The sequence below is a fragment of the Dunckerocampus dactyliophorus genome, chromosome 15 (genome assembly GCF_027744805.1).
Source record: "Dunckerocampus dactyliophorus isolate RoL2022-P2 chromosome 15, RoL_Ddac_1.1, whole genome shotgun sequence".
Taxonomy (NCBI): domain Eukaryota; kingdom Metazoa; phylum Chordata; class Actinopteri; order Syngnathiformes; family Syngnathidae; genus Dunckerocampus; species Dunckerocampus dactyliophorus.
Genome location: NC_072833.1, coordinates 23,424,935 through 23,450,807, shown reverse-complemented (window position 1 = coordinate 23,450,807; position 25,873 = coordinate 23,424,935). Strand labels below are relative to the sequence as shown.

The 25,873-nt window shown below is 43.3% G+C and overlaps 3 protein-coding genes across 7 annotated transcripts in view; 1 reads left to right on the top strand and 2 right to left on the bottom strand.

The window, feature by feature from the left end:
- nup37 (nucleoporin 37) overlaps nucleotides 1–10,695 on the bottom strand; it is a 16,622-nt gene extending 5,927 nt beyond the window's left edge. The window contains exons 1-5 of the mRNA XM_054800812.1: nucleotides 10,618–10,695; nucleotides 9,217–9,409; nucleotides 9,031–9,152; nucleotides 7,541–7,613; nucleotides 5,824–5,918 (exon numbers count right to left, since the gene is read on the bottom strand). Coding sequence (XP_054656787.1) covers nucleotides 5,824–5,918; nucleotides 7,541–7,613; nucleotides 9,031–9,152; nucleotides 9,217–9,396 — 470 coding nt within the window. The 5' untranslated portion in view covers nucleotides 9,397–9,409; nucleotides 10,618–10,695. The remainder of the gene's footprint in view (nucleotides 1–5,823; nucleotides 5,919–7,540; nucleotides 7,614–9,030; nucleotides 9,153–9,216; nucleotides 9,410–10,617) is intronic.
- On the top strand, nucleotides 10,636–25,050 carry parpbp (PARP1 binding protein). Of its 4 annotated transcripts, none has more exons than XR_008573867.1 (12): nucleotides 10,636–11,001; nucleotides 11,217–11,372; nucleotides 11,590–11,817; nucleotides 13,106–13,204; nucleotides 13,269–13,439; nucleotides 13,510–13,664; nucleotides 15,419–15,602; nucleotides 17,261–17,442; nucleotides 17,579–17,660; nucleotides 21,980–22,139; nucleotides 23,140–23,906; nucleotides 24,955–25,050. XR_008573867.1 is itself a non-coding variant. In XM_054800810.1 (11 exons), exons 2-11 carry the CDS (start codon nucleotides 11,223–11,225, stop codon nucleotides 23,397–23,399), a joined length of 1,671 nt encoding a protein of 556 aa, XP_054656785.1. In that variant the 5' UTR covers nucleotides 10,636–11,001; nucleotides 11,217–11,222; the 3' UTR covers nucleotides 23,400–24,413. The 4 variants fall into 4 exon arrangements, 2 of the variants coding, with proteins under 2 accessions (XP_054656785.1, XP_054656786.1); XR_008573868.1 differs by lacking the exon at nucleotides 24,955–25,050 and adding an exon at nucleotides 23,994–24,110; XM_054800810.1 differs by lacking the exon at nucleotides 24,955–25,050 and having other exon boundaries at nucleotides 23,140–24,413.
- Nucleotides 23,500–25,873, bottom strand: pmch (pro-melanin-concentrating hormone). Of its 2 annotated transcripts, XM_054800816.1 has the most exons (3): nucleotides 24,898–25,873; nucleotides 23,746–23,860; nucleotides 23,500–23,667 (listed from the first exon to the last, which is right to left on the bottom strand). In XM_054800816.1, exons 1-3 carry the CDS (start codon nucleotides 25,126–25,128, stop codon nucleotides 23,618–23,620), a joined length of 396 nt encoding a protein of 131 aa, XP_054656791.1. In that variant the 5' UTR covers nucleotides 25,129–25,873; the 3' UTR covers nucleotides 23,500–23,617. The 2 variants fall into 2 exon arrangements, with proteins under 2 accessions (XP_054656791.1, XP_054656790.1); XM_054800815.1 differs by having other exon boundaries at nucleotides 23,500–23,860.

The following is a 25,873-nucleotide window of genomic DNA, read 5'->3' as shown; positions in this document are numbered from 1 at the left end:
AACTGCAATCAAGTGTTTGTGATAACTTGCAATGAGTCTCTTCCAGCGCTGTGGAGGAATTTTGGCCCACTCATCTTTGCAGAATTGTTGTCATTCAGCCACATCGGAAGGTTTTCCAGCAGTGCCTTTTTTAAGGTTATGCCACAGCATCTCAATAAGGTTCAGGTCAGGACTTTTGACTAGGCCACTCCAAAGTCCTGTCACTTGTACATCATATGTAATGGGACACACACCTTCCAAAAAGTTCAACTTTTGTCTCGTCAGACCACAGAGTATTTTCCCAAAAGTCTTGGGGATCATCAAGATGTTTTCTGGCAAAATTGAGACGAGCCTTAATGTTCTTTTTGTTCAGCAGTGATTTTTGTCTTGGAACTCTGCCATGCAGGCCGCTTTTTCCCAGTGTCTTTCTTATGGTGGAGTCATGAACACTGACCTTAACTGAGGCAAGTGAGGCCTGCAGTTCTTTGGATGTTGTTGTGGGGTCTTTTGTGACCTCTTGGATGAGTCGTCGCTGCGCTCTTGGGGTCATTTTGCTTGGTCGGCCACTCCTGGGAAGGTTCACCACTATTCCATGTTTTGGCCATTGTGGATAATGGCTCTCACTGTGGTTCGCTGGAATCCCAAAGCTTTAGAAATGGCTTCATAACCTTTTCTAGACTGATAGATCTCAATTAATCTGTTAGGATATGGATTTTTTTCTCTGTTAATAATAAAGTTTTAGTTATAAACTGCATTTTGTGTTCAGCTGTGTTGTCATTGACTAATATTTAATTTTGCTGTTTGATGAACTGAAACATTTAAGTGTGACAAATATGCAAAAAAAACCCACACTTTTTTACACCACAACATGAGCTTATATCGGCCTGCAGCTAAAACCTCTGATATCGGCACCCCGATAGAAGCAGTCGATTTTAGACTCCACCCCAGAACGTCTATTTTCAGCGGTGGCTGCATAGTCCACGTGATCACAATCACAGCATGTGCTCACGTGTTAACAACGTAGCAAGAAGTAGGCTTGATGTCGGCCGCGTGGCAGTATTTTGGATTAAAGTGAGTGATGTGTGATAGCACTCATTTCCTTTCCGATCCGATACAGAGTAAAATTCCATCTGATACTGATTCCGTCTGATACCAATACTTAGCATATTTCAAACCATAGCATTGCTCATAGAAAAAAAAGAATACAAGACAGCGCAATTTTTAAATTAGAACATTTTTTATTTTTAGATATGATTTTAATTTTTAAAATCATACAACATATGCGAAAATGTGTTTTAATCGATAGAAAATAAGTAAAATAATAAACTATTAAAATAAAGACTTCATTATTAGGAAGTACTATAAGAATTAAACATTGTGTTCCTATTGATGATATACATTACCTCAAATTACTAAAGTATCGATATTTTGATTTGCAAATTAAGATCTAGTATCATGGGTATTAACATTTTAGTATCGGTCCACACACCACTAGTTCAAGTCCCAAAAAGACATTGCAGCTGAGTGCAAACCTTGGCATGCGCAAGTTTCCCGGCGGCTTTGCACAAGAGACTCCCACGGGACGGCATAAAGTCATTTGCTATAACAGAAAAGAGCCAGCCCCTGTTGGCGATGAGTAATGTCTGGTTTAAACGCTTCATTGAGCATCTTGAATCTCGCTATATTATGCCGAGCTGCCACTACATTATGGATTAACTATACACCAAATGCATAAAGATGTAAATGGGTCGTTTTTTTCTCATATCTACTGTTGCTGACTACTGTTCTCTGTGTGAGCAATATCACTTGATCAAGCCTTTTCCAACATTCCACACTACACAATAATAAAAGTGTGTATGATTCGTGCCGATCTCTACCGTATTGGAAGTGTAAAAGTTGTATTGGGACACCCCTAATAAAAGTCCCTACACCAAGCCTAAACTCAACGCTCAACCCTAAAAGTCACTTACTTCCTGTCCGCCTCTCACCAGATTTACACCAACACACACAATTATTTATGTCTTATTGTGTCTACCATATTGGGTAATAGGAGCGTAAAGGTGATTATAGGGGTGCTATTTAATGTCTAGAGGGCTCTAATAATGTTAAAAGTTTATTTAGAAGGTTGTAAACAGGTTCTCTATGCTCTAATTACAAAAATATTAAATTCATAAATCAGGATTCAAACGTCGCAGAAATTCACTAGAATCAATTGCGATAAACTGTATTCCACTTTTTCCTTTTGTTTACACTTGTTTGATATAATTCAACAGTTCGTTGTGGAAAATCACCACTTCTGTAGTATATTCTGCCATCCAAAACAAAAGGCTTGTTAAGCGTTCCGATCCAGGAAGTGAAACTTGCATGTCAATCCCTACTCTCGCTAACCGGAGGAAATTGGGAGCCTCCTCCTTATGTTGCTTTGATAGCGGGAGCAGAGAAGGAAATACTGTATCATCCTGGCGTCACGCTTCCCCGTCAATAGTGCAAATGTTTCGCTGTGGGCGGCCCTGCTGCCATTCATCTTGCGCAGAGAGTCAAAAAGTCTGAAGGACTCCACTTGAATGGTCAAAAGTCATTTGAGGCGGACGTCCGAGCCGGTGCAGTTGATTCAATAACTCAAGGAGACATGTGATAGCAAAAGCAGCTGTGAACGTGCACATGGATGTAATGAAGGACTTGGACGGAGGCAGCTGTGGTTCCTGAGACCTAGATCTATGGTTAACCACCTTCCAATGATCCCTGAATGGGAAGAAAAGGTAGCGATGAGGGCACGGGGGTTGCGAAGGGTACAAGAACTGCAAGGGAAGGGAAGGTAAAGAAGTTCAGGCCGCTCCACATGGTACCTAGATGGCCCATTTCAGACAGAGGCCTCAGTTAACACTCAGCCTTTTCCCGCTTGGAGCCTCCATTGTGGAATAAAAGAATATTCCCAGCACCCCCACACGCACCACAGCAGCAAAACAATGACTCTACCTTATTTTTTCAGAGCGCTTGCCAAGACCAGCTCAGTTGCACGCTACTCCACCGACGCCAAACTGCGGTGGGCCGCGCTAGCTTTCAAACAGGGAACACCGGCTCCCCGAAAAAACAAGAGCCTTGCCGAACAACGTTCCAAAAAAAAAAAAAAAAAAAAAAAAAAAAAAGGAAAAAGAAGACATATGACACCGCTGACCTGCTGAACGCTGTGTCACTCAGGAAGCTCAAAAGGACATCTGAGGTCATATCTACTATAGTGGATAGAGAAGCACTGGCTAGCAGAAATGCATGCTCACAGACTACCAAAATGTATCCCACCAGCGTTCCGGTAATCTTAAACGTACTCTTAAATTTTAAATCTCAAACGTTACAATGCCACTACTGGCATTAAACGTGATGTGTTGTTGTGCGGCGGCCAATGCGGGTTTTCGTGCTCTCCACTTTTCATATGATTCGTTTTTTGTCGAAAACGTGCACCAAAATTTTCAACAATAAGTTCCATCCACTCCTCATTTCACATTGTTTCCTGCATGTAAAACTACAATTATACTCAATCAAATGTATGTATTGTTAATGTTTTTGTGGGCCTGGAACGGATTAATTGGATTTACATGTTTTCCTTAAGGGAAAAATTTCTTCAGTTTTTGTCTGCTTTGGACATTTTGGAGCGCATTATAACAGAAACCAATGAACGACTGTATAAGACACAAGCAATATGCAACTGGAAATCAGTTATCATTCACTTAAAAGTAGATATCGGGACGATCTAATCCATTTTCGGTATCGGGTGCCAATACAGGCGTACCGGTAATTCATGTATCAGAATTAGCCGATACCACCTACAGAGAAATACGATCCATCTGGTATCTCCAGCTGACCGCTAAGATAGCTTGAATGTAAAGTAGCGACAAATCAATATAATAATCCCTTGGTACACAATATCTGGCTGGAACTGTGTTACAACGGAGAATAACCAGCTAGGAACAAGAACTTAGATTATATTAGATAGATACTTTAATAATCTCCAAGAGAAATTAGCAAATAGATTATTAAGAGTGTAGACAGAGAACGGCACAGCTACACACCTGGGCATATTATATAAATATGAAAAAGAAATGATCGAGTATCGACTGAGTCGTTCAAAAGTTGCAAGTTTTTTTACTCAACCGAGACTTGCGGGTATTTGTCTATGTTAACTTGGTGACTTACCCTGCTGCTGCCAGCTAAATTAAAAAGGGAAAACGGCTAACGCCAAGCCCAGCACTCAAAGAATTCGCGAACTTGCGAACCAAGACTCACTAGACACACTCGCCAACACCGGTATGAGGGTGCCAACAAGTGAATCGTGAACCTAATGTGGGCTGTGGGACGTGGGTTTTATGAGTCGGCTGGACTCACGGGTTTAGTGAATCGGGTAGGTGGACTGGTAGGTGGTTGTGCATGTGCGAGTGTCGTGGGTGACGTCGACGCTGCATTGAGCGATGAATCACACGTCAAGGTCACCTCCATATTGGATGTGGCAAGAGAGAACGGGGAAGATGCCTACAACATGTTTTGCTTGGAATTGCACCAACCGGCTTACAGTCCAAACAAGATCTCACAGGATTAGTCGCATTTGTGAAGGAGTAATTCCATTACTAATCAAATTACTTTTTGGGCGAAGTAACAAGAAACTATAATTACTAAGGTAATTTGCATGAAGCAGCAGCAGCAGGTGCATGTGAGCTGTTAATGAACCCAGTCGACCCAACAAGCCCTTCGGAGATTGTAGTTTGCACTTTTGCTCTACAGGTGACACATTTGGGGGTGTTTGGGCTACGAGTGTAAATCTGCCCCAAGGACAAGGGAGTCGGCGGCGTCGGGTTGCGTGTTTTGGCGGCCGGCGAGTTCCCATAACTGCAAGGGACAGTGATGACAAAGCTAAGCAAACTTATAGTATAGGCAGCGGTGCCAACGCAAACAGAGTGATGGAGAGGTCATGAGCCTTTACATGAGTTTACACGTCCCCCTCCCCACCCTTTTTTCTTTTCTTTTTCACCACCGCTTCTCCCTCTCTCTCTCTCTCTCTCACACTCGCCCATTTGTGTGGGCTGACTGGAAGCTCCTCTCCCGTTAACTTGATCTATCCTTTGTTCCGCCTCGGTCTTCCTCCGGCGCTCCGTATTTTCTCAACATGACGGCGTTTCAATCTTTCAGCAGATGGAGCGCAATGCTGTTTTCTCTGGCCGCTCACAGGAGCGAGGAGAGCCCAATGTGCCGGACCAGGGCCCTGAGTAAGACCACGCAAGCGCTGATAAAAAAGCAGCAAAATATGAGATCATGGACTAACAAAAACACAATACAGACTTCATTAGAGAGAATACGCTAGTTGCTAAATCCTCCACAATTTCATGTGCTGCTGCTTCTGCAATGACAGTGAATGGAAACATGAACCTAAACAAGCCTGCTGAGGGGCCCTCTCCAGGGGCGTGTCCCAGAGGTGAACCTTGCTGCTCCTTGCACACATTTTCCAAACTAGCATGAATGGAATAGGAACATTCAGAGAGGGTGTGTGTGTGTGTGTGTGTGTGTGTGTGTGGGGGGGTGTGTGGGTGTGTGTGTGTGTGTGTGTGGGGGGCTGTTAAGAGAGGCAAAAACCTTCTGCGGCTAATTGGATGTCCATATTTAAGCAATTAGCCCAACAGCTCAGCACTTACGCACAGTCGCAGCAGAGCATGTTGTGCTTAGCATCATGTTTCACTGTGGAAACACGGCCGGGACTTTCTGAACCCATAACAGAGAACAGAACTCCAAACCAGAAGCCGGCAGCATAACACACAGATTGTACATGGAAACAATAATGAAAAAAACAAAAACAATGTGAACCTGCAAGTGTGGTCATCGCTGACGGAAGCAATTTGCTTCCCTTCAGTGGGCTCAAACACCAAATGGTTAATGTAGCTGCTGTGGCCCCCCATCACCTGGGAAACAAGAAAACAATTTTTTACTATACCAGCACTTGAAAATACAACGCAGTGTTTCCCATACATTCATTTATTGGTGGCGAGCCGCCACAATTAATTTTGAACTGCCACGCATTGGCTATCAGGACTTTTCAAAAAATTCCTACATTGACTGTAAATTTCATATTTTGCCATTTGAAAATGAATGTGCACGTTATTTGGCACCCCCTACTTGTGGAAAGTAGTTTTACATTTTCCATTAATGTAGCGTTCCACTTGTTCTACAGGGCGACATGATCGTAGAGTGGTTGTCTCCAAACCTAATGGTTGCCGGTGGTTCAACATATTTATACATTTCAACAATCATTCTCCATTTTGACATTGCAACATTTCAAAATCTGACAATGTTTGTCCGCTAACTCAACCGCTTCAAACCATACCAATGTCAAAATGTTCAGCTCATTCAGGACATGTAGGCTATCATGATTTTTTAAAAAATTCCCATATTTTCCATAATTCAGTATTTTCTGTAACATTTTTCCCATTGAAAATGAATGGACAATTTCGATGTCCCTTTTGGTGGAAATTAATGTTACATTTAACATTACGCGCAACAGTGTGCTTATTCTGTGCATGGTGGCATGGCTCAGGTCGTAGAGTGGTCTTCTCCTGAACTGATGGTTGCTGGTTCAATCCTCAGTGAGAACAGATTTCAACACATTTCTAGTGTTAGGAATGGAATATTTGCCCTTTGCTATCAACAAGCCTTCAACATGTCTTGTTCAAAGCAGAGAAAAAAAATATTCCATTCTGAACTTAACATTTTCCCTCTGCTTTGAACAAGACATGTTGAAGGCTTGTTGAAATCAAAGGGAAAATATTCCATTCCTAACACTAGGATATTTCAACAGTCATTCTACATTTCAGTTCACCTTCAGCATTCTCATGCAATACCTCCTAAAATTGCCTTGTCGTTACAACTCTGTCCTGTAGGTGGGATCGTAACTCTGCATGGCCAGAGGGACTTCAGCTTGCTTAATGTACTGGCCAACAACTCGCTCGATAAAACAGAGCAAACGGACAGATGGTTGTCGTGCAGAACGAAAGCAAAAACACAACACGTAACAGGTGACTTTGCACACAAAGGAAGGAGTGTCGGGTACTCCACTGGCAATGTCCCTTGGCGCTACGATATAATGAGATATTACTTGCACAACGACGTGTACATTATCATTAAAATCAGCGCACACTTACATGGAGCCCAGGAAAAACTGATGAATGTTTTCTTCATCGCCCGTGCTTGTTATAAGGCGCATGCATGCGCATCTACCACTGTGCAAAATGAAACCAACCCCCGCAAATCAATAACTTGTTCTTGTTGCAAATTTCTTGTGACACAAACCAAAAGGCTCCATTTTACCTGTCCTCACACAAACACTAAGTTTTGCATCATGGCCAATTATGCAGCTGAAAGGATGACGTCACCTAGTAATCTAGCACCCCGCAACCCACCGCCACATATAAATTGCCGGCCTGTGGGAAACACTGCAACAATACTGTACAGCACCCGTGTTGGTATCCCATTGGCAGGCACCAAATGTTTTATAGCGTGTTAATTGTAGCCACAGATGCTGCACTACCTTGACCTCATGGCGATCCTGAAGATCCGACGTCAACAGGCGCAGCTTTCTGTCGGCTGCGGCTGTGCAAAATCTGCAAAGACAGGCGAGGGAAGGTGAGAAAACAAAGAAAGAACATGAAAAAGAAAAACACGGCAGCAGGCATGTCACTCTAAACTCAGTGTGCGAAGAAGGCGTCAGTGCGTGTGGCAGAAAATTGGACTGCGGTCAGCAGAACCCTGCCTGGTAGATTCTAATTGCACGCTAATGTAAACACAGAGAAAAACAAGAACTCCTGCTCGGGCTCGAGGACTTCCCTCTAATCAGGCGCTGCGTATTATTCGCACAATTACACTGACTCATTCGTGACAAGGAAAACACACACACACACATCAGCAGAATACACAGACGGCAGCTCACACGTTTGCAGCAGCGCGATTTGGCAAGATGTCACCGCAAACTACAGCCGGAGAAGATTACATGATATTAGCGCGGACCCTCCAAGCCTACACGGTGAAGAATGGAGCACATTATGCACGTTATTAAGGCCAGTGTCAAAGCAAAGTGATTAATGTCAAACAATCGGTCGTGCTCAAATAAAGGTTGCTATTACACGGAGAGCACCACTCAGCAGTGACACGCATCAGTCTCGGACGAAGGAGGGGGAAGCGTTACCATAGAATTGAGAATAAAATAAAATTGATGTGCCATTTAGCGTTATTCTGCCTTTCCAAAGACAGTTTTGGTAAAAACAGAACTACTGGACCATGTGCGTATTCTTCATGAAAACAAAATGAGTCATGTGTCTTCCCTCTTTGTGTTTTCAGCCATGTTTAATGTTCAAGCTGCTGTGCTGGATGGCGGCTCGCTCGCTACTCAGTCACCCTCCTGCCTCCAACCCCCCCTCATCTCTCACACTCTCCGTGGGCCAGCGCCTGACGCGAGCCAGCAAGAGACATTTCCTGGAAGGCGCAGCTTACGTGCGCACCGCAAACAGGGATGGAACCCGAGTGGCGGGTCATCAGCACAATAACATGTGCGCACGTCACAGCGCTTGGCGGTGGGAGTCTGCGGTGTGGAGAGCAACAGGCCAGGAGCTATTGCTTTGCCTTTCTCCTTCAATTACGCAATCACGCCTCGACACCTCCGAGACGGAACACGGGACCCTTTGAACCACCTCTACAATTAGGAGAGGCGAAAGTGGTGCTTTCTAACAATCTAGTTAGGCTCGCTTCCCTTATGAAACGGACTTGGCTGACTATCTGGCAGCTACAGTGACAGCGAGCGAGACACAGCTGCTGCTTGTCCTGGACAGAATTAAGAATTAATAATTATCCTGCAGATGAGAATGTTTGCGCAGTGTGAAGTCTGGCACCGTTTTTGAGCTCTTACATAACAAGAATGACATGGAACACAAGACAAGACACACGAATGGCATCAATCTCAACTCCTGTCTCTGTCAGAAGCTTTCTTAAAGTGGATTAAGCATTGAGAAGTCAGAGAAGTTGCACCTGATAGTCGGAATCCTGTCCAGATGGGACTCGGGGCTCCAGGCAAGAGCATCCACGCGCAATTCGTGGTGAAACGCACGGAGAACATTGAATTCGACTCCTTCCACTTCCATATCCTCCTCCTGTGGTCACAGAAATGTATTTGGGGAGTACTAAGAGAAGGACGTGAAATGAGGCATGCCTCACCTGGAAAACGCAGGTGCCCACCACCACATATTGGTTCCCACCATATGCCAGCAGAGAGGCGGGTGTCCCCGAAGCGAAGGGACTGAACTCCACCACGTGGACGTAGTCGTCACAAGGAACTGTGTAGCTCGGACCTCGGCTGGCATCGTCCGGCATGCCGAGTGTCCTGGTGCCGTCCATCTTAAATCACAGCCTGTGGAAGATATTTCCAAAAAAATATATAGGCCTACAGTATGTGCATCACAGTTGGGCAACAATCATATGCAACACACTACATAAAATCAAAATCAGTATACGCTCACATTGCTTGATACTCTCACGAGTCACTTTAATAGGTACTCTAGAATATTCCATAAAGTAATCAAACCCTATAGAAGAGCTGTGCGTTTACGAAGAGTATATAACTCACTTCTTCTCATGTTGTGTGGCTAAAATGTGTGTACACATTATTTGAAACAGCTCTTGGTATAATGCAGTCACCACAACCACAAAATAAACCTACAATCAGGGGCGGATGGGGGGGGGTGTGGCCGAGCCCGTAAGCCGAGGCGCTGGAAATGGAGCGGGGGGTACAGGGGCCCTCCCCCAGAATATTTTTTAAAATTAGGCCTCATTTCCTGCAATCTGGTGATATCTGAGGCCAATTTTATGTCCTTAATTTCAAGAGTTTGTTGTTATTTTTATCCTTGGAATATATCATTTAAGCCAAAACATTCTATTTATAAAATTACCGGTACTAGGAGAAACCCATTTTAGCTCAATTTCCTGAAATATTTTCCAATTTGAAGCAGCTGTAAATTCCGAGGATTTGAGTATAATTTTATGTCACTGGGGATCGCTTTTGTGGTTAATTTTCATTGAGAATAGACAACAGTTTTCCTTATAGTCATGATGCCAGAACCTTTATTTTGCACCTCCACCTGAATAGCCATGTACAGCACACGTTCAATGTCCAATGTAAATTATCAGCCTGACAATGGGATCAGGAATAGCATGCGTCTCGGTTGCATTCTGGCATATGCGTCCACCACGCGCCCATAATTCAGATGCATGTCAGATGCATGTCCCTATGGACATACATCAGAATCAGGCAACCCCCCCCCACCACCACCACCACCACCACCACACACACACCCCTCTAAATCCGCGCCTGTCAAATGAGACTTAAATGACGTCTGTAGTTGCCAACAGAAGTTTCTCGAACATGCTATACAGTCAACACGGTAGCCAAAGTTACTACAATGTAGCTAGATGGCATTCTACAGCAACAACAGCAACACCTCTCACGCTCTTGTTTTAGCGTTTCGTCTCAGAGCTAAATATTCACTCTTGAGCTAAAGTACTCTTTTTTAGGCTTGATATAAGAGTAAAGACTGAAAATAAGATACAGACTGAAGTCACCTTAGTGTTTAATATTCCGCCGAGTCAAAAGCGGCGCGGTTTCAGGATTTAGTCGACCTTCTTCCGGGTTCGACTCGGAACGTACCAATACGAGTGGAACTTGAGGGGGAGCACATTAGTGACGACTTCATTGAAACATATTCTAAAACAAATGTTTTGTTTGTAATAATAATTAAATTATGTTTAGTGTGTTTTTAAAGATGATAATGTCTCAGTATATACGTGTTAGTCCGGATTTTTGTTTAATAAAACAGGCTTCAGTCTTCTACAACTTGATTGGTTAGTACATGGTGACGTTTTTAGCAATTTAAAAATTCAAAACAGCTGCGGCGCTATTCGAGCCCGTCGGAGGCGTTTGGGGGGGAATTACGAATAAAACTGCAGGTTCGTGGCATTTTATAAACATTTACTCTGTCTATGAATTTGATTAGCTGGTTGACTTTTGCTTAAAATGTAGGCTTTGAGTGTTATATAGGGGGTGGGTGCATTGGTCAAACTAGCCATTGTATCGATACCGAGTGTAATATTGGGGACAGGTTCATTAATACAGGATATGTTATTAAAATTTTTGTGTTGTTAATACATTATATCTGTTTCAGGGAACAATGCAGGCGTTAGGCCACGCTTTGACACAAATGGTAAAGACTTTCAGACAAGAGTGTCCTCAGCTGCAGCAGTCCGAGAGGACCACAGTTCACGGCGCTGATGCCATGCTGCTGGTGCTGCAGCTGGCCATGGCTGACGTCAGCAAACAGGTGATTGAACCGATTGAATCTTAAACCGCATATGCAACGAAAGGCGATGTAAGTAGCCCTCTCTGCAAATTGTCATGACTGCAAGCGTCAAGCTGACTGTCATCGCGCTCAGAACTGATGACATTACCACACAATTCTGGCGTTTGAGGGCCGGAATGAAAAGTAGCCGGATTGATTCCAGACGACTGCTCTCTGTTTTCTCTTCTTCCCATGACAGAAAAGTGGAGAGTTCAAGGTGGCTCTCAGCGACGTCCTGATGGTGTGGAAACACTTACTGCTGCATAAACTTCACCTGCAGCCCCCCGGGGCCGCCCGCTTGGAGAACTATGATCTCATCCTGGAGGCCTACGAAGGCTTCCTGAAGCGCACCAACACGGTGGATCTGGTCGACATTTTCTCAGGGTGCAAAGAGCTGAGAGGGGACTCTGAGGAGGTTGTAAGCCCTGTGAGTACTGCTTTACACTGATGAGGTGCCAGTGTTTCCACAGGACTGCAATCTATTGGTGGTTTGACATAATGGTGTCTTTGTCTGATTAGCATTATTTGCCCTGATGCATTTACATGTAATTGTAATGGACACTTTTTGGTCACGTCTTTTTGAGTTCTTTTTTTAATGTCACAAGACCAGAGCTGTCCCGTGTTTTTTTTTTTTTTTTTTTCTCGAGGGGTTGCTAAGTTGGCAACACTGATTGAACCCTGCCACATCTTTCCCATCAAACCAAGTGCGGACAGTCCCAGGTAGTGCAAAATCCATTTGTGGCCGTCCGAATTTACAGTGGAACCTTGGTTAGCGTCAATAACTTGAAGGTCCGACTCTAACCAAAACGGACACTAACTGAATCAATTAGTTGCATAAGAAATTATGTAAATCCAATTAATCTGTTACAGAAAGCCAAAAATGTTAACACAAAACACATTTTATAGTTTTAATTAAACAATTCCAAAGGCATGTAAATACATATAAATGATAAATGTAAGGGATAAATGAACATTTAAGGTTACTTTTACCTTCATTGAAGATGACATCCTTGATGTGACTGTTCCCAAAGGCACACTGTGGCAGCAAGACACTACGACACCACCAAAGTTTCAAGTACCAACATTTTGAGAAGGAAGGTTCCGGTTGCCTTTTAGTTGCGCAAGATGGCTTCTTTGTTAAAGGCTAAGGACGATTTGTGAGTAAAAATACATTACGAACACAGTTGGACTCCTGCAGTATACTAATAACACAACGTGATGTACCGTATTGTACGCTAACTGGAAAATGTACCTAAACCGTGTGTTGCAAGCAGTTTTTATGCAGACAGAGGAGGTAGTAAGTACTCCACAACTTGGACCACCTGTAGGAATTAGTTCCACTAACTACCAAGGCTTGATCAACCTCCATTTCTGCAGAACAGCTTTAAATTGGTGATCCATTTTGTGGTCCCTGAAACAGGCCTTTTGTATAATTCTGAAGTACACATAATTTTTCAGTTTTGGGTAACCTTACCTGTTTTTTAACCTCTGGCACTTTTTTGTGTACTATTTCAAGCTATTCATTGGACTTGAACGACTTAAATAACTGCAAAAATTGGGGTGTCCTAAAATGTTTGACCGGTAGTGTACATTTTTGACGTTAACTGAAAAACACGCTACCCGGGCAGGACGCTAAGTGAGGTGTCGCTCTATTTTTAATGGGGGGGATGGGATCTTTTAGGATCTACTGCTGAATCCCTGATTCTTTTGCCAAGGTCCAGCTATTTGAGTTCCTGACGGGCAACACGGGAGATAGCCCTGCCTCGTCCATGCCATCGACACCATCTAGCAAAAGCCGACCCTGCAGCTCACAGGTACTGCTAATCATCTCTACCCTCTCAAGAAGCACTACTTTGACCTCATTGCGCCCACAACCAGGTCAAAGTGGCAGTGAGGAGAGTCTTCTGCTCCTACCTGAGCTTGCTCATCAACACCAAGAACGACCTGGCCTTGGCGCTCACGCTGGACGTCCCCAGCCGCTCGCTGGGCCGTCAGACCTTCACGGATCTTAAACATGCCGCGCAGAACAGCAGCACGTCCCTCTTTTTGGTAAGAATGATAGGAAAACTTTACCCGAGCACGACTGCTTTGACTGGAGGTGCTCTCCTCGCATCGGCAGGCACTGACGTCTTTCGTGAGAGCCATCCAACTCGGCGGGAAGGGCTACGCTCCGGCTGAGTCGGACCCGCTGAGGAAACACGTCAAGGGCCTGTCCAGCTTTGTGCAGTTCCTGGACAACTTGGAGGAGATCCTGGGGGAGACGCCTGACCCAAGGTGCGGCATGCACTCACTTCCTGCAGTAGAGTCGCATTTAAATGTTGGGGAAAAGTCAAACGTGAGCCTTGAGAGCTGAAAGCATTGACTTAGCTTCTTGACAGTTTTAGCTCTCAAAACAATTGCGCTTGAAGAAAAAGTGACTCAAATGCAGAAAACTGCTTCACTTTACTCTAAAAATGACCAATTGCACTAGAGAGGGAGAGGAAAAACCTTCGAATAGTTTTCAAAATATTATATATATTTTCAAAAGCCAAAGCACACTCACTGAACCGCCGACATTGGTGTGCCTAATAAAGACGTGTCGTTTTAATTAAGGCGATTGCTCCTCTCGCAAGTAATAACGCATTTCATAATAAACAAAATACAAAGACTCAAAATAATCCAAAAATCAAAACCCAGAGCGCGTACACTGACCTGCGATAATGTTGGTGTGCATAGTAATGTGTCCTTTAATTAATTAATGCAATTGCTCCTCTTCCAAGTATTAACTGGCACATTTCATAATAGAAATAAAACACAAGGACTCAAAATAATCCAAAAGTAAAAAGCCACAGCATGCTCACTCACCTGTGATGACACTGGCGTGTGTAATGTTATTCAATTAATGCGATCGCTCCTCTTGCTAGTAGTTTGTCGCATTTGACAGAAATAATGTAGGACTCAAAAAAATCCAAAAGTCAAGACACATGGCATTCTCACTTACCCGTGATGACATTAGTGTGCCTAAATGTGTCGTTTCAATTAATGTGATTGCTCCTCTTGCAAGTAATAACACATTTCATAATCGAAATAAAATACTCAACTCAAAATAATCCAAAAGTCAAAACCCAGGGCACACACTTTCACCCGTGACGACATTGTTGTGCATAGTAATGTCCTTTTTTTAATTAATGCAATTGCTCCTCCTGCAAGTAATAATGGACACATTTCATAATAGAAATAAAATCCAAAGACTCAAAATAATCCATAAATCAAAACCCCAAAGCAGGCTCACTCACCCACGACTACATATGTGTGCGTAATGACATGTCGTTTAATTCATGCGATCGCTCCTCTCGCAGGTAATGACAGCCGCCACCTTGCACTACAGAAACAATCAGAAGGACTTGATAAGACCAAATCAGGAAAATTGCAGTAAAAAAAAAAAAAAAAAAGCGTACTTTAAGACACACAAAAACTCAATGAAAGGCTTCTGGTGGTTTGTGGGTGGGCGCTGCTCCTAATGATTCGCGGCCGAGATAACACATCAAAGGTTTGGCGTCTGACTGCGATGTAAATCTCACGCAGCTCCACACATCATCCCGTGTGCCGTAACAGACTACAACTACAGCTTTGGCCGTGCAGCGAGGCTGGCACCACAACACAAGTGCTTATCAGGAATGATTTAGTCGCCGGGTCAGGCGAGGCCGCACCCGCCTACGCGAGGCAGAACAGGGCAGGGCTCTCAGTTCACGAGGCACGGATGAACTCGGGGCCCGACCGTCAGCAGTTTGTGCGCTCGCGCTCTCGAGGGAGGACTGTGTTTCCTCGTGCAAACACCGTCCGCTACGGGGCCCCGTGTTCTGTTTTCCCACAAAATTCCCTGACTGCTCAATCCTGTCAGGGCTGGACCTGGTCTAACAGGACTTGAAAGGCACACGATCATCAAGCAGCCCGGTTTCGCTCTCACACAAATGAACCAAACTGGGACTTTCATGGCTATGAGGTAAAAAGATTAAAAACTAATCCACAAGATTTTTGTCTCCTTGTAGTGTGTGCGGAACCAAGCTGGTGTCGGCCATCCGGGCGGCACTGGTGAAAGGATGCTCCGGCGAGGAGGCGGTGAGGGCCGCAGCTGAGGAGACGGCGGCCGAGCTGAAGGACCGGCTCTGCCAGCTGTACCGGATCCAGAAAGCGACCTCGCTAGCAGGCGGGACAGGGATCAGCCCTGCCAGGGTAACGTTTAGGGGACTCATTCAAAGACGTTGTGATGATATGTCGTATTCTACGCTGGTCACTAGGTGTCAGTAATGTTGGGTGAGACACACAAGCACCAGACTTGATCGGCCGGAATAACAGGCTTTTATTGCAGGTTTGAGTAACAGGCACAATAATCCCTCACACGGGCTATGGCAAGCTAAAACTCAGCTCTGAACCCCCCCAACATTACTTTCTGTCCCGAACACTGGCACACATTTACAGCAACAGACACGAGCATGAGTGTTATTTATGTATTTTTTCTTATGTCTACTATCTTGGGTAATAGGAGTGTAAAACTGATTATAGGGGCATTATTTCATGTCTAGAGGGCTCTAATGTTAAAGCGTATTTAGAAGGTTGTAAACAGGTTTTCTATGCTGTATGAAATATTCCATTTATGAATAAGGAATCCTTAATGGAAATCCACTTATCATAGTCTGGTCTGGAACCCGTTAAGCGGCATAACCAAGTAATTACTGTATCTCAGTTAATAAATCATGCTGTTTTGTGGCTGCATATGGCCTATAGTAAAAAAAAAAATAAATTAAAATGCATATTTACGCAAATTGTATATATATATATATTTTTTTTTTTTTGCCTAATCATTTTCAAGCTTAAAAATGGCTGAAGTAAAAATAAAAAAATATAAGGCATTCAGAAGATGCATTCAAAGACGATGCGAGGATATATTGTTTCCTACACTGGTCACTAGGTGTCAGTAATGTTACTGTAATGTTGTGAGACACACGAGCACCACACTAGATGGGCCGGAACAACAGGCTTTTATTGCAGGTTTGAATGATGTCACAACAGGCACAATAATCCCTAACGCGTGCTATGGCAAGCTAAAAGTCAACTCTGAACCCCCGAGGTCACTTCCTGTCCGCTGGAACACATTTTAACAGAAACACACACGAGCATTATACTGTAGGGCATGGGTGTCAAACTCGTGCCATGGAGGGCCGAGACACTGCAGGTTTTCTTTCCAGCCAGTCACTAAAACAGGTGATTTTAATGATCAACGCCTTCAGTTTGAGGGAAGGAGCTCATCAATTAAATCACCTGCTGAGAAAACCTGCAGCGTCTCGGCCCTCCAGGGCACAGGTTTGACACACGTGCTGTAGGGGGTCTTATGTCTACTATATTGCGTAATAGGAGTGAGTGTAAAGGTGACTATAGGGGTGTTTCATGTCTAGATGGCTCTAATGATGTTGGCGTATTTAGTAGGTGTTTAACAGGTTTTCTATGGTCTTACTACCAAATTTATAAAGAAGGAATCCTACTTCTGGAATCAATTAACCACGTTAAACAAGTGTTTTGTTGTTTGGCTGACCTTAGCACTAGCTTAGGCAGTCACTACAGCTTCAAAACTTGTTGCAAGGTGAACGTTAATATATTAGCCTGCTAGCCTGACAACCAGGCTAAAGGCTACGCCGTGACTCCCATTCCATATGTTCATGAATCATCTTACATTATCATTCATTAGTGGTGAGTAGCTGTACATTTTATGCTTGAATAGACATTTTTTTTAGGGCCGTATCAATTACTGGCGAGATCTACTGTTCTCATAAACTGTCTAGAAGGCTGGCAGGTCCAGTTTCTACTGGCGCAGACTAACCGAAGCTGTCCCGCAGCCCAAAGCGTACGCGGTCAATCACGCCACGGCGTACGGAGGCCGTGAGACGGTGAAGCTGCTGATGGCGCTGCTGGACGAGGAAGCGCTGGCGCCGCCTTGTGCCAACAAAGCCGAACTGCTGTCAGAGGACCAGCCAGTCCTCAACGGAAGCGAGGGGACGTGTGTCCTCACCTTGTTCAGGTTGACAACCCCTTTGACTCCTAGACTTAACTGCTTTGTGGACCCTGAGCGCGTCCAACGCGGGCCATGACAAGCATCGAACCAAATCGCCAATCAAATGATGTCATGCTTTTAAAAATAGCTCTCCCCTCCTCAGATCCCCTGAAGTGTCTACTGGATCTTCACCAGAACCCCTCAAGAAAAGAGTTCAGAGCCGCCTGGACCTGCTCAAACTCAAGGTAGGGTTAAAAAAAAAAAAAAAAAAGTCCTTCCATCAAACTGAAAATGATGTCTTTACGTCCCTGCTATTTATTTTGCTTTTACCCGATGGTTTGCACAGCTGCGCCGTAAAAGTAGCGGCTGGCGAGGGAGGGAGGGAGGGGGTTGGCGATATCGTTGCGCCGTGGGTTTGCTTACAGCACAAAATCACCTGCCGAGGCTCCGATATCACATCTTACTTCCCAGCAGCGACGACGACTTGTCGTCGTCTTTACTGCTGGCGGCCCGGCTCTTGTCACTGCTTTGTTAGTGGCTGCGTGTTGACCTTTTCACCTTCTCGCGCACTCCGTGCGGATTGTCGTCATGGCGAGGCTCGGAAAGTAAATGGATAAATTTGATGTTTAAAAAAACAAAACTTGACAAGATTTGTCGGCAGATTTGGTGTGAAAGACAAAGCGACTTCTGGCCTTGGTTTGATGGACTAGCATTTAAAATCAATAGATGTCTTGCTTTGACTCATTTAATAAAAACACTGGATAACTATGGCTATTGAAGCACAGAACAAGTATTGAGACCTTTTGACTTGTACTACTTTGGAATCTGATATCACTCTTGTTTCTACTAATGCTTAAAAGTTAAAAAGTTCATAAAATTGTGAAGATTGGAGAACAAAAGGAGCATTTGACTTTTACTGCTCTGGATATTTTGGTGTCTCACTCAAAATGTCTCCCAGTTTGGATATTTTGCATCTGATTTATCAGTCAACACCCACGGATGTCTTGCTTTGACTTAAAAGTTAATAAGTGCTGGAGCACAAAAGGAGGATTTTGACCTTTTTGACTTTTACTGCCGTACTTGGAATATTTTGCATCTGATATCACTCAACTGTCTACTGAACAAAAAGTAGAGGGCGAGTTGTAGTATTTCCATCTTTGGCTTGTACTACCTTGGGTGTTTTTGCATCTCATAGCACTCAAAATAAATAAATGCCTTTGTTTAAAAAAAAAAAAAAAAAAAAAAGTGCTGTTGGAGCACAAAAGGAGTGTTTCGACAATTGACTTCTCACTCAAAATGAAAAGATGCTACAGAAAATCACATGTATTGGACCAAAGTGAAGGAGAATGTAGTACTTTGATCTTTGACGTTAGATATTTTGCATTGTCTAGCACTCAAAATCAATAGTCTTGTTTTTAAAAACTTGAAAAAGTTACAAAATTGTTGCTATTGAAGCACGAAAGGAGGATTTCAACCTTTTTCACTTTTATTATTTTAGTCATTTTGCACTGGATGTATATAATATATAGATATAGATAGATCGCACTTGGGACAAGTGACAAAGATTCATTTGTCTACTGGACCGAAGGAGAATGTACAAATGTTTTATTTTTATCTTTGGCTCGTACTTTGACAATAACTCTTAAGTTAATGAAAACAATGAAAAATCACATTTTTTGGACTAAAGTAACTGAGAATGTAGTATTTGGTCTAACTTTTACTGCTTTTAATATTTTCCATCCGATATCACTCAATCGATAGATGCTATTTAAAAAAAAATAAAATAAAATTGAATAACGTTTAAGTTAATGAAAGCGATGAGAAATTGTCTACTGGACCAAAGTGAAGGAGGGAGGAGGAATTGTCACTCAAAATAAATCAGAAAAAGCATCTGACTAGTACTACTACAGACATTTTCTATCCGATATCACTCAATCGATAGGAACAAAATAAAGTAAAACACTAAGTTAATAAAAACCACAAAAGTGCGTCTACTGCACCAAAGTAAAGGGGGAATTGTAGTATTTCCATCTTTGACATGTACTTTGGATATTTTGCATCTCATAGCACTCAAAATCAATAGATGTCTTGAAGACTTAAAAAAGTTAAGTGTTGAATTGTTGCTATTGAAGAACAAAAATAGCGTTTCGACCTACCACGTTGGATAGTTTTGCATCTGATATCGCTCTAAATGAAAAGATGCTTTAAAAAAAAAAACGCTTAAAGTTAATAAAAGCAACGTAAACTCGAGGGGAGTAATTATTCGTCTACTACGTCGATGTATATTCCTATGATCCAACTACATCCATCTGTATTCAGCAAGTTGCCATTCAGGGCAACATATCAATCTCACATCGTTTAAAAGGTAATCAATCGATCGCATTGATACTGGGAAATAAAGCATTAGATTTAAGCACGGCATGCTTTAAAAGGGTGTGTGTGTGTGTGTTGTTTTTTAGCACTTTTTATCGTAAAGATGTTAAATGTTACTCGATTGAGTCTGTGATGTTATCGTCACGCGCCAGCAGACAATAAAATGTAGCATGACAGAGGACAATCTGCCGGCGAGCAAGAATCATCACACAATCATTGGAAACACTTTAGCTTTTGCAAAGAGGGAGATGTTCTAAATAAGTCGCTCGTTGTTTGTCAAGTAAAATACAGTACCACGGCAACACGACAAATCTCTCCAAACCACCTACTAAGGCGCTGTGGGATCCAGGCACGTCTTGAGGTAGCAAGTAGCAGGTAAACCTACTGTTAATTCAACCTGAAGAGATGTTGGTTGCACTTTATTTTGATATTAAAATTGTATTAGTTTTATGTTGACAAACAAAAGCAGAAGTAGAAGGTAAACCTACTGTTGAAATGTTGGTTGCACTTACTGCACTTTTAGTGAAAATGACAGCAGAAAAAGTTAACGTGTTGGTTGCACTTTATTCTTATAAAATGTGAATGCATTTGCCATTATTTGTTTACTTAATTTATACCTCATTCCCTTACAAAGAAAATAACAGGAATCTCAGAAACCTCACCTGCACTGTCCAGTATCCAGGTATTTATTTCACAATCGCACTGGCCAAATTTTGGGCTAAAAAGTTACTGCATCGATTTAAAGCTACTCAATCGTTTCAGATTGTATCGTTCTAAATGAACCAATATCATCCCTGAATCGTATCGGCAACCATGAATCATGATACGAATGGAATCGTCATTAAAAAGAATCGTTGCACCCTTAATAAAATCACATTTGTTGGACCAAAGTAAAGGAGAATGTAGTATTTCCATCTTTGACTTGTACTACTTTTTTTTGCATTGGATGTCACTCAAAATCAATAGTCTTGTTTTGAATGCTTAAAAGTTGAGTGTTGGAAAATTGTTGCTATTGGAGCAACTAAAAGGAGCATTTCGGCCTCTGACTTCTACTATTTTGGATATTTTATGCCTGATATTGGTCAAAATCAATAGTTTTTAAATTTTTTTACAATGGAGAATAATGCTTTAGTAAATAAAAGCAATGGAAAATGTGTCTTGGAGCAAAGTAAATGTAATCTTTGACATGAATTACGTTGGATATTTTATGTTTTGATATTGCTGAAAAGGCCTTGTTTGGGCTGACACGTCCAAGTTGAAGTTCTTACGTGTTTGTAAAAATGTAGCTATAGGAGCACAGAAATGTTGGATATTGTTCAAAATCAGCAGGGTGGCGAGGACATGTTTGCTTGCCGAGTGGTTAACAAGCGGTTCTAGCGCCACCTGTTGCTTGTGAGCTGCTACAGGTGCAGTGGTTGTGCTAGCAGCGCGGGCGGCGTATGTTAAAGACATTCATGTGATGCCGCGAGCAGATGTCTTTCTCGCTCTTCCTGTTTGAGCACCGCCACGGTCCCCCGGCAGCTCACCGCTTCCTGACCTCGGTGAGCGCAAGCTTTTCCCTTTTTGGAGAAGACTCGAAAGCGACTCCGACGAGGTTTAGCGTCCGCGTCTCCCTTTAGCCACGCCGCCGGTCCGGGAGCTGGACGCGGGGGCCGCTCCGTCCCGTCGTTAACTTTTGATTGACGATAAGTTTGTGGTGTGGTTATTCTCTTCTCGCCTGCGTCACCTGGAAGGGCTGACACCTGTTCCTATCAGGAATGTCCGGCTTCGGGGATGGGAACCACATGTTTCCACTTGGTCATGTGGATTTGGTTGTAGTTGCATGGGCCAGTTGGATTTGGCTTTTCCTCCCTAAGCCTCCCAGTTTCCTTTTTATTTGAAGATGTCGTTTTGAAATGCTTTTATTTTCATCTCCTATCTTAGCTTAGCCTAGCTTAGCCTATCTTAGTCTGCTGGGTTTCTCTCCTCCCTGCTTCAGCCCCTTGGCCCCAAATCCTGGGATTGGGATAATCCTGAGCAGGCCTAGATCAAGGCTGAGGATTTTTGTGATGCATCGCTCCAAAACAAGACTCGGGCATCGTCTTTTATGTAATCATCGGCTTTGGCTCCTAAAAGTTGATTTGTAGCGCGCATCAGGGCTTGGACAGTAGTGAGGAGCCTAACTGTGGTAAACTAAATGGATCTCCTCTAGGTGGGACCCAGGAGCATCCGCTCCCAGTTTGCCTGCACCTACAGAGACCAAGAACCGCCCCTCAATCGTGTTCTGCACTTCCCCAGTACCAGTCAGGCCCCGACTTGTGTGCATCCTGCGCCCAAACCCAAAACGGCAGCTCTGGAGGTCCTGGCGTCAGGTACGTGCCCTGGTTTCTTCTTGGTTTTTGGACCTAGACTAGTGCGGTCATGAATCGGGCACTTGCATACTTCGGCGTAACATGTTGAGTGCACAAGCGCGTTCACCAAATAAAGCCTAACCAGCCCTCAATGGCAGTGCGTGCATCAAAGGAACGTGAAAAGTGAAATACGACCATCATGAAGGGTAAAGAATGGTGTCCTTTGGAAAGGATCTGCGCCAATGAAATAAGTAAGCTGTGTAGTGCTCTCCTCCCAATAAGCCCGTCTTCTCTCCCTCCGTTGCAACGCCCCTTCCAGTGTGCAAGACACACCACTGTTTAACGCAGGGGTGTTTTTCGGCAAGGGCCACATAGTGAAAGGATGCAACTTTGCCACTTTGATATTTTGTAAAGCAACACATGTAGATATGCTAACAAGTTATATACATTTAAACGTATCTCAGCTTTGTCGTGCTGGTGGAAAAGTCTTATCAACTACCCTTCTCCCCCCCCCCCCCCCTCCCCCATTTTTGCTGTTTTTTTTTTTAATTTATTTTTCCAAATATTTCAACTTTCTTCTTAAATAATCTTTGAATTTTCTTTTTATGACTTTATTCCCATATGTCTTTTCCCCAAAGTCATTTTCCAAAAATGTAATCACTTGTTTCTCATATTACAACTTTAAAAATAAAACCCTACCAATTTTTTCTTTAGTATTTCTATTTTACGCATGTAAAATGACATTTTTTCTCATTACAAGTTTATTGTTGTAAAATTATACCTTTTTTTTTTCCTCATTAGAGTAAGACATTTGACTTTAATGTTTATTCATGTAAAATTACAGCAATTTTTTTTTACACTTTTCCACCTCTCTTGTAAATTTTCTTCTCCTAATATGACTTTATACCCATATTAATTTCACCCCCCCCAACCTCATTTTCCAAAAATTACAGCTTTATTTTTACTTTCACACGGCCATATTTGCTCCGGTACCAGCTTGTCCCCCTTGTGTTCCGCTCAGACAAGCCGTCGTCCTTCGAGTGTCATACAGGGACCAGGGTCCTGGCTCCAAGAAGCGGAAACGCCCCCTTGAGAGGAGTCCCGGGCCCGGACAACGCAAAGATGACGAAGGGCATCAAAAGGAAGCAGGCGGATGTGGATGTTGAAAATGTCCAACGTGACAACGAGCCTCCGGAGAAGATGAAGCAGCGGACCAAGACGAAGGCAAAGAAGAAACTGATTGCAGGACAGGCAACGCTAAGCAGCTTCTTCAGGGTCTGAGCACAATCTTATCTTATTTTGAAAGTCACTGCGTTTTAATATTTTCAGTGACAAATGTGCTTTTATTGTGACACTTCCTGTTAAAAGGACATGTGGTCATTCTCTGATTTCCTGACTGTTTCAAATGATCACGCTCACACTGTAAATACGTTTCATTTTGAAATAAAGTTTTATTTTGTTTTATACACACGGGTGGCTTTCTGGTGGTTAAGACGTTTTTATGTCCCCCAGCAGGGTCGATACACTCGTCCCACCATGCACCGCAACACTGCATGGACAGACAAAACACTTTTTTTTTTTTTTCCCCAAGCACGTGTGAAAGGTGTTATGGTAAAAGAGCGCTCACCCTCGATGTCTGTGTCCCGGCGGTCCACCTTCATGTTGTCCGCGGGAGTGTGGCTCCAGCTGCGCTCCAAAGCAGGATTCGAGCCCTGAAAGCGTGCTGCTCGCCGCCTGGTGTCCTGCAAAAGCGACACACACTATTTGTCCAATCCAGAATACAAAAAGGTAAAAAAAAAAAATCACATTAACAACACTCTACTACATTGTATGTGCCTGTTCTTCCCTCCCCCCAAATATTGTCTCATTCTACAGGAAGAGGCCACAAATGAGCTGTTTTGCCACCAGGCACCCAACAACCCTTTTGGGAAGTCAAAGTGCGAATGGGTGAGAGATTTAGACACCCATTTCAACAGCAGGACACTTCATTAGGTACAACGGCGCGAGGAATGAGAAGTGTTCGTGTGTTTTGAATTATTGCACGCAGACCTGCCTCATGTTTTGGCTGCCTCATTTAGCGGCAAAGATTTCAAATGTTACAAACGGCACACTTGTATGTCGTACGTTGGCAGGTCTGCACTAACATTGCAAGTCCCCCCACCCCGCCTAACGTGCATTTTTGGAATGTGGAAGGAAGCCAGAGTACTCGGAGAAAACCCACACAGATGTCCAACAAACATTTGAACCCAGATATCCTGACTGTGTGGCCAACATGCTAACCACTCGGCCACCATGTTTTATTTAAACTGTATATTTTTATTTAAAATAATGTGGGGTTTATTCATTTTATGCTTATATTTTATTTTGTATGAAGTGTTTTTAATTTTTTTTTTTTACAGTAAAATTTTATTGACGGTAAAAAATTTTATTTTTATGATTTATTTTTTCAATTGAGTTATATATTTTAAAAAAATTTAATTTATTAAACATTTTTTTACAGGTCCAAAAAGTACAAAAGCCCAATTTTGTAGGTTACCACTCCAAATTCTGTCTCGAAGACAACCTACACAAATGTCCTCTCCTGGAATCACTTTTGTACATTTTCCCTCTCTAAAAATTAGGCTTGCGTCTAAGAATGACTCACTATTTTTGTTCTTAGAATTGAGATAGAAGGAAAAAAAGCCAATATTTAGAAATGAGATTGCATGTTCAAGATTTTTTGAGTTGCAGTCCGAACGCACACAAATGTCCCCAACTACTTCGCATGAGTGACACTTACAGCCAAAAAGACAATTCTGGACCCCCCATCTTCATCCTTGACATCGTCCCACACCAGGTTCCTCCTGAAGCCCGCCTCGTTGTCCAGAAGCAGCGGACCCATCGGGCCATCTTTCTCGGCGGCGGCGCCTTCGTCCCCTCGTTGACTTTGGGGTATGGCGGCCAGGCGTCTGCTCAGGCTGGAGAAGAGCAGCAGAGTGAGGAGGACGCAGTGGACGGACATGATGTTCATTCACCTGCTGGCGCTCTGTGACGTTCTTATAGTCCGGCATGAAAAGAGCACCGAGGGATGCGTCCTCTTCAAGGATGAAGGTCACCATGAAGGTGACAAGCAGCTGAATGGATCTATTCGGCCTGTTTGGACAATTCAAGAGGGGACTGTAATTCCTTCCAATGGGGTCAAAGAGGGCACGGAAGGGGGACAGAGGGCGGAAATAACATTCTGAAGCTCAATATGTACAGACTGAATGAGACAGCGGGGGGCATTGTGGGACACGCGTGAGGGAGGTTTCTTATTCAAATCACAGAATTATTGTTGAGGCTTCCTTCGGTCTCAGTTCTGTATGAGGGTTCTTCCTCAGAGTTTTTCCTAGCCTCTGTCACCAAAGTGATTCATAGTGCGGGGTTCTAACGACCCCAATGATCGATGACTCCCATGTGGGTGCGCTTTCCAAATACACTTCCACCAAAAGCCCAAAGCAGGTCTTCATGTCTTTATTGATCCAGTCCAGCGGACTTTGTGGTCTTTTCAAGCAGATTGTAATCATCACGTTCAATGAAACACGCCACTTTCATCACTTTTCTTCTTCAAGTGTGTCGCAACGGTGCATCACCCCGAGAACAGCCCCGTGGTTTCCTGGAAACAAAGCGGCTGATGAGACCCTCCTCCAAGGAAAATAAGGATGTGACATCATGGCTTCTCAAAGCCTCAGTGAATTTCCACTGTGGACTGACACCATGTCCATTTTTTTTCCCCT

What these genes read in the sequence shown, in the direction of transcription:
- parpbp (XM_054800810.1), top strand. Translation starts at nt 11,223, where the DNA reads ATGCAGGCGTTAGGCCACGCTTTGACACAAATGGTAAAGACTTTCAGA. An exon ending in TGGCTGACGTCAGCAAACAG is followed by an intron (nt 11,373 to 11,589) that starts GTGATTGAACCG and finishes TTCCCATGACAG; the next exon opens with AAAAGTGGAGAGTTCAAGGT. An exon ending in GCAGCACGTCCCTCTTTTTG is followed by an intron (nt 13,440 to 13,509) that starts GTAAGAATGATA and finishes TCGCATCGGCAG; the next exon opens with GCACTGACGTCTTTCGTGAG.
- pmch (XM_054800815.1), bottom strand. Translation starts at nt 25,128, where the DNA reads ATGAACATCATGTCCGTCCACTGCGTCCTCCTCACTCTGCTGCTCTTC. An exon ending in CCAGAATTGTCTTTTTGGCT is followed by an intron (nt 23,861 to 24,897) that starts GTAAGTGTCACT and finishes TCGCTTTTGCAG; the next exon opens with GACACCAGGCGGCGAGCAGC.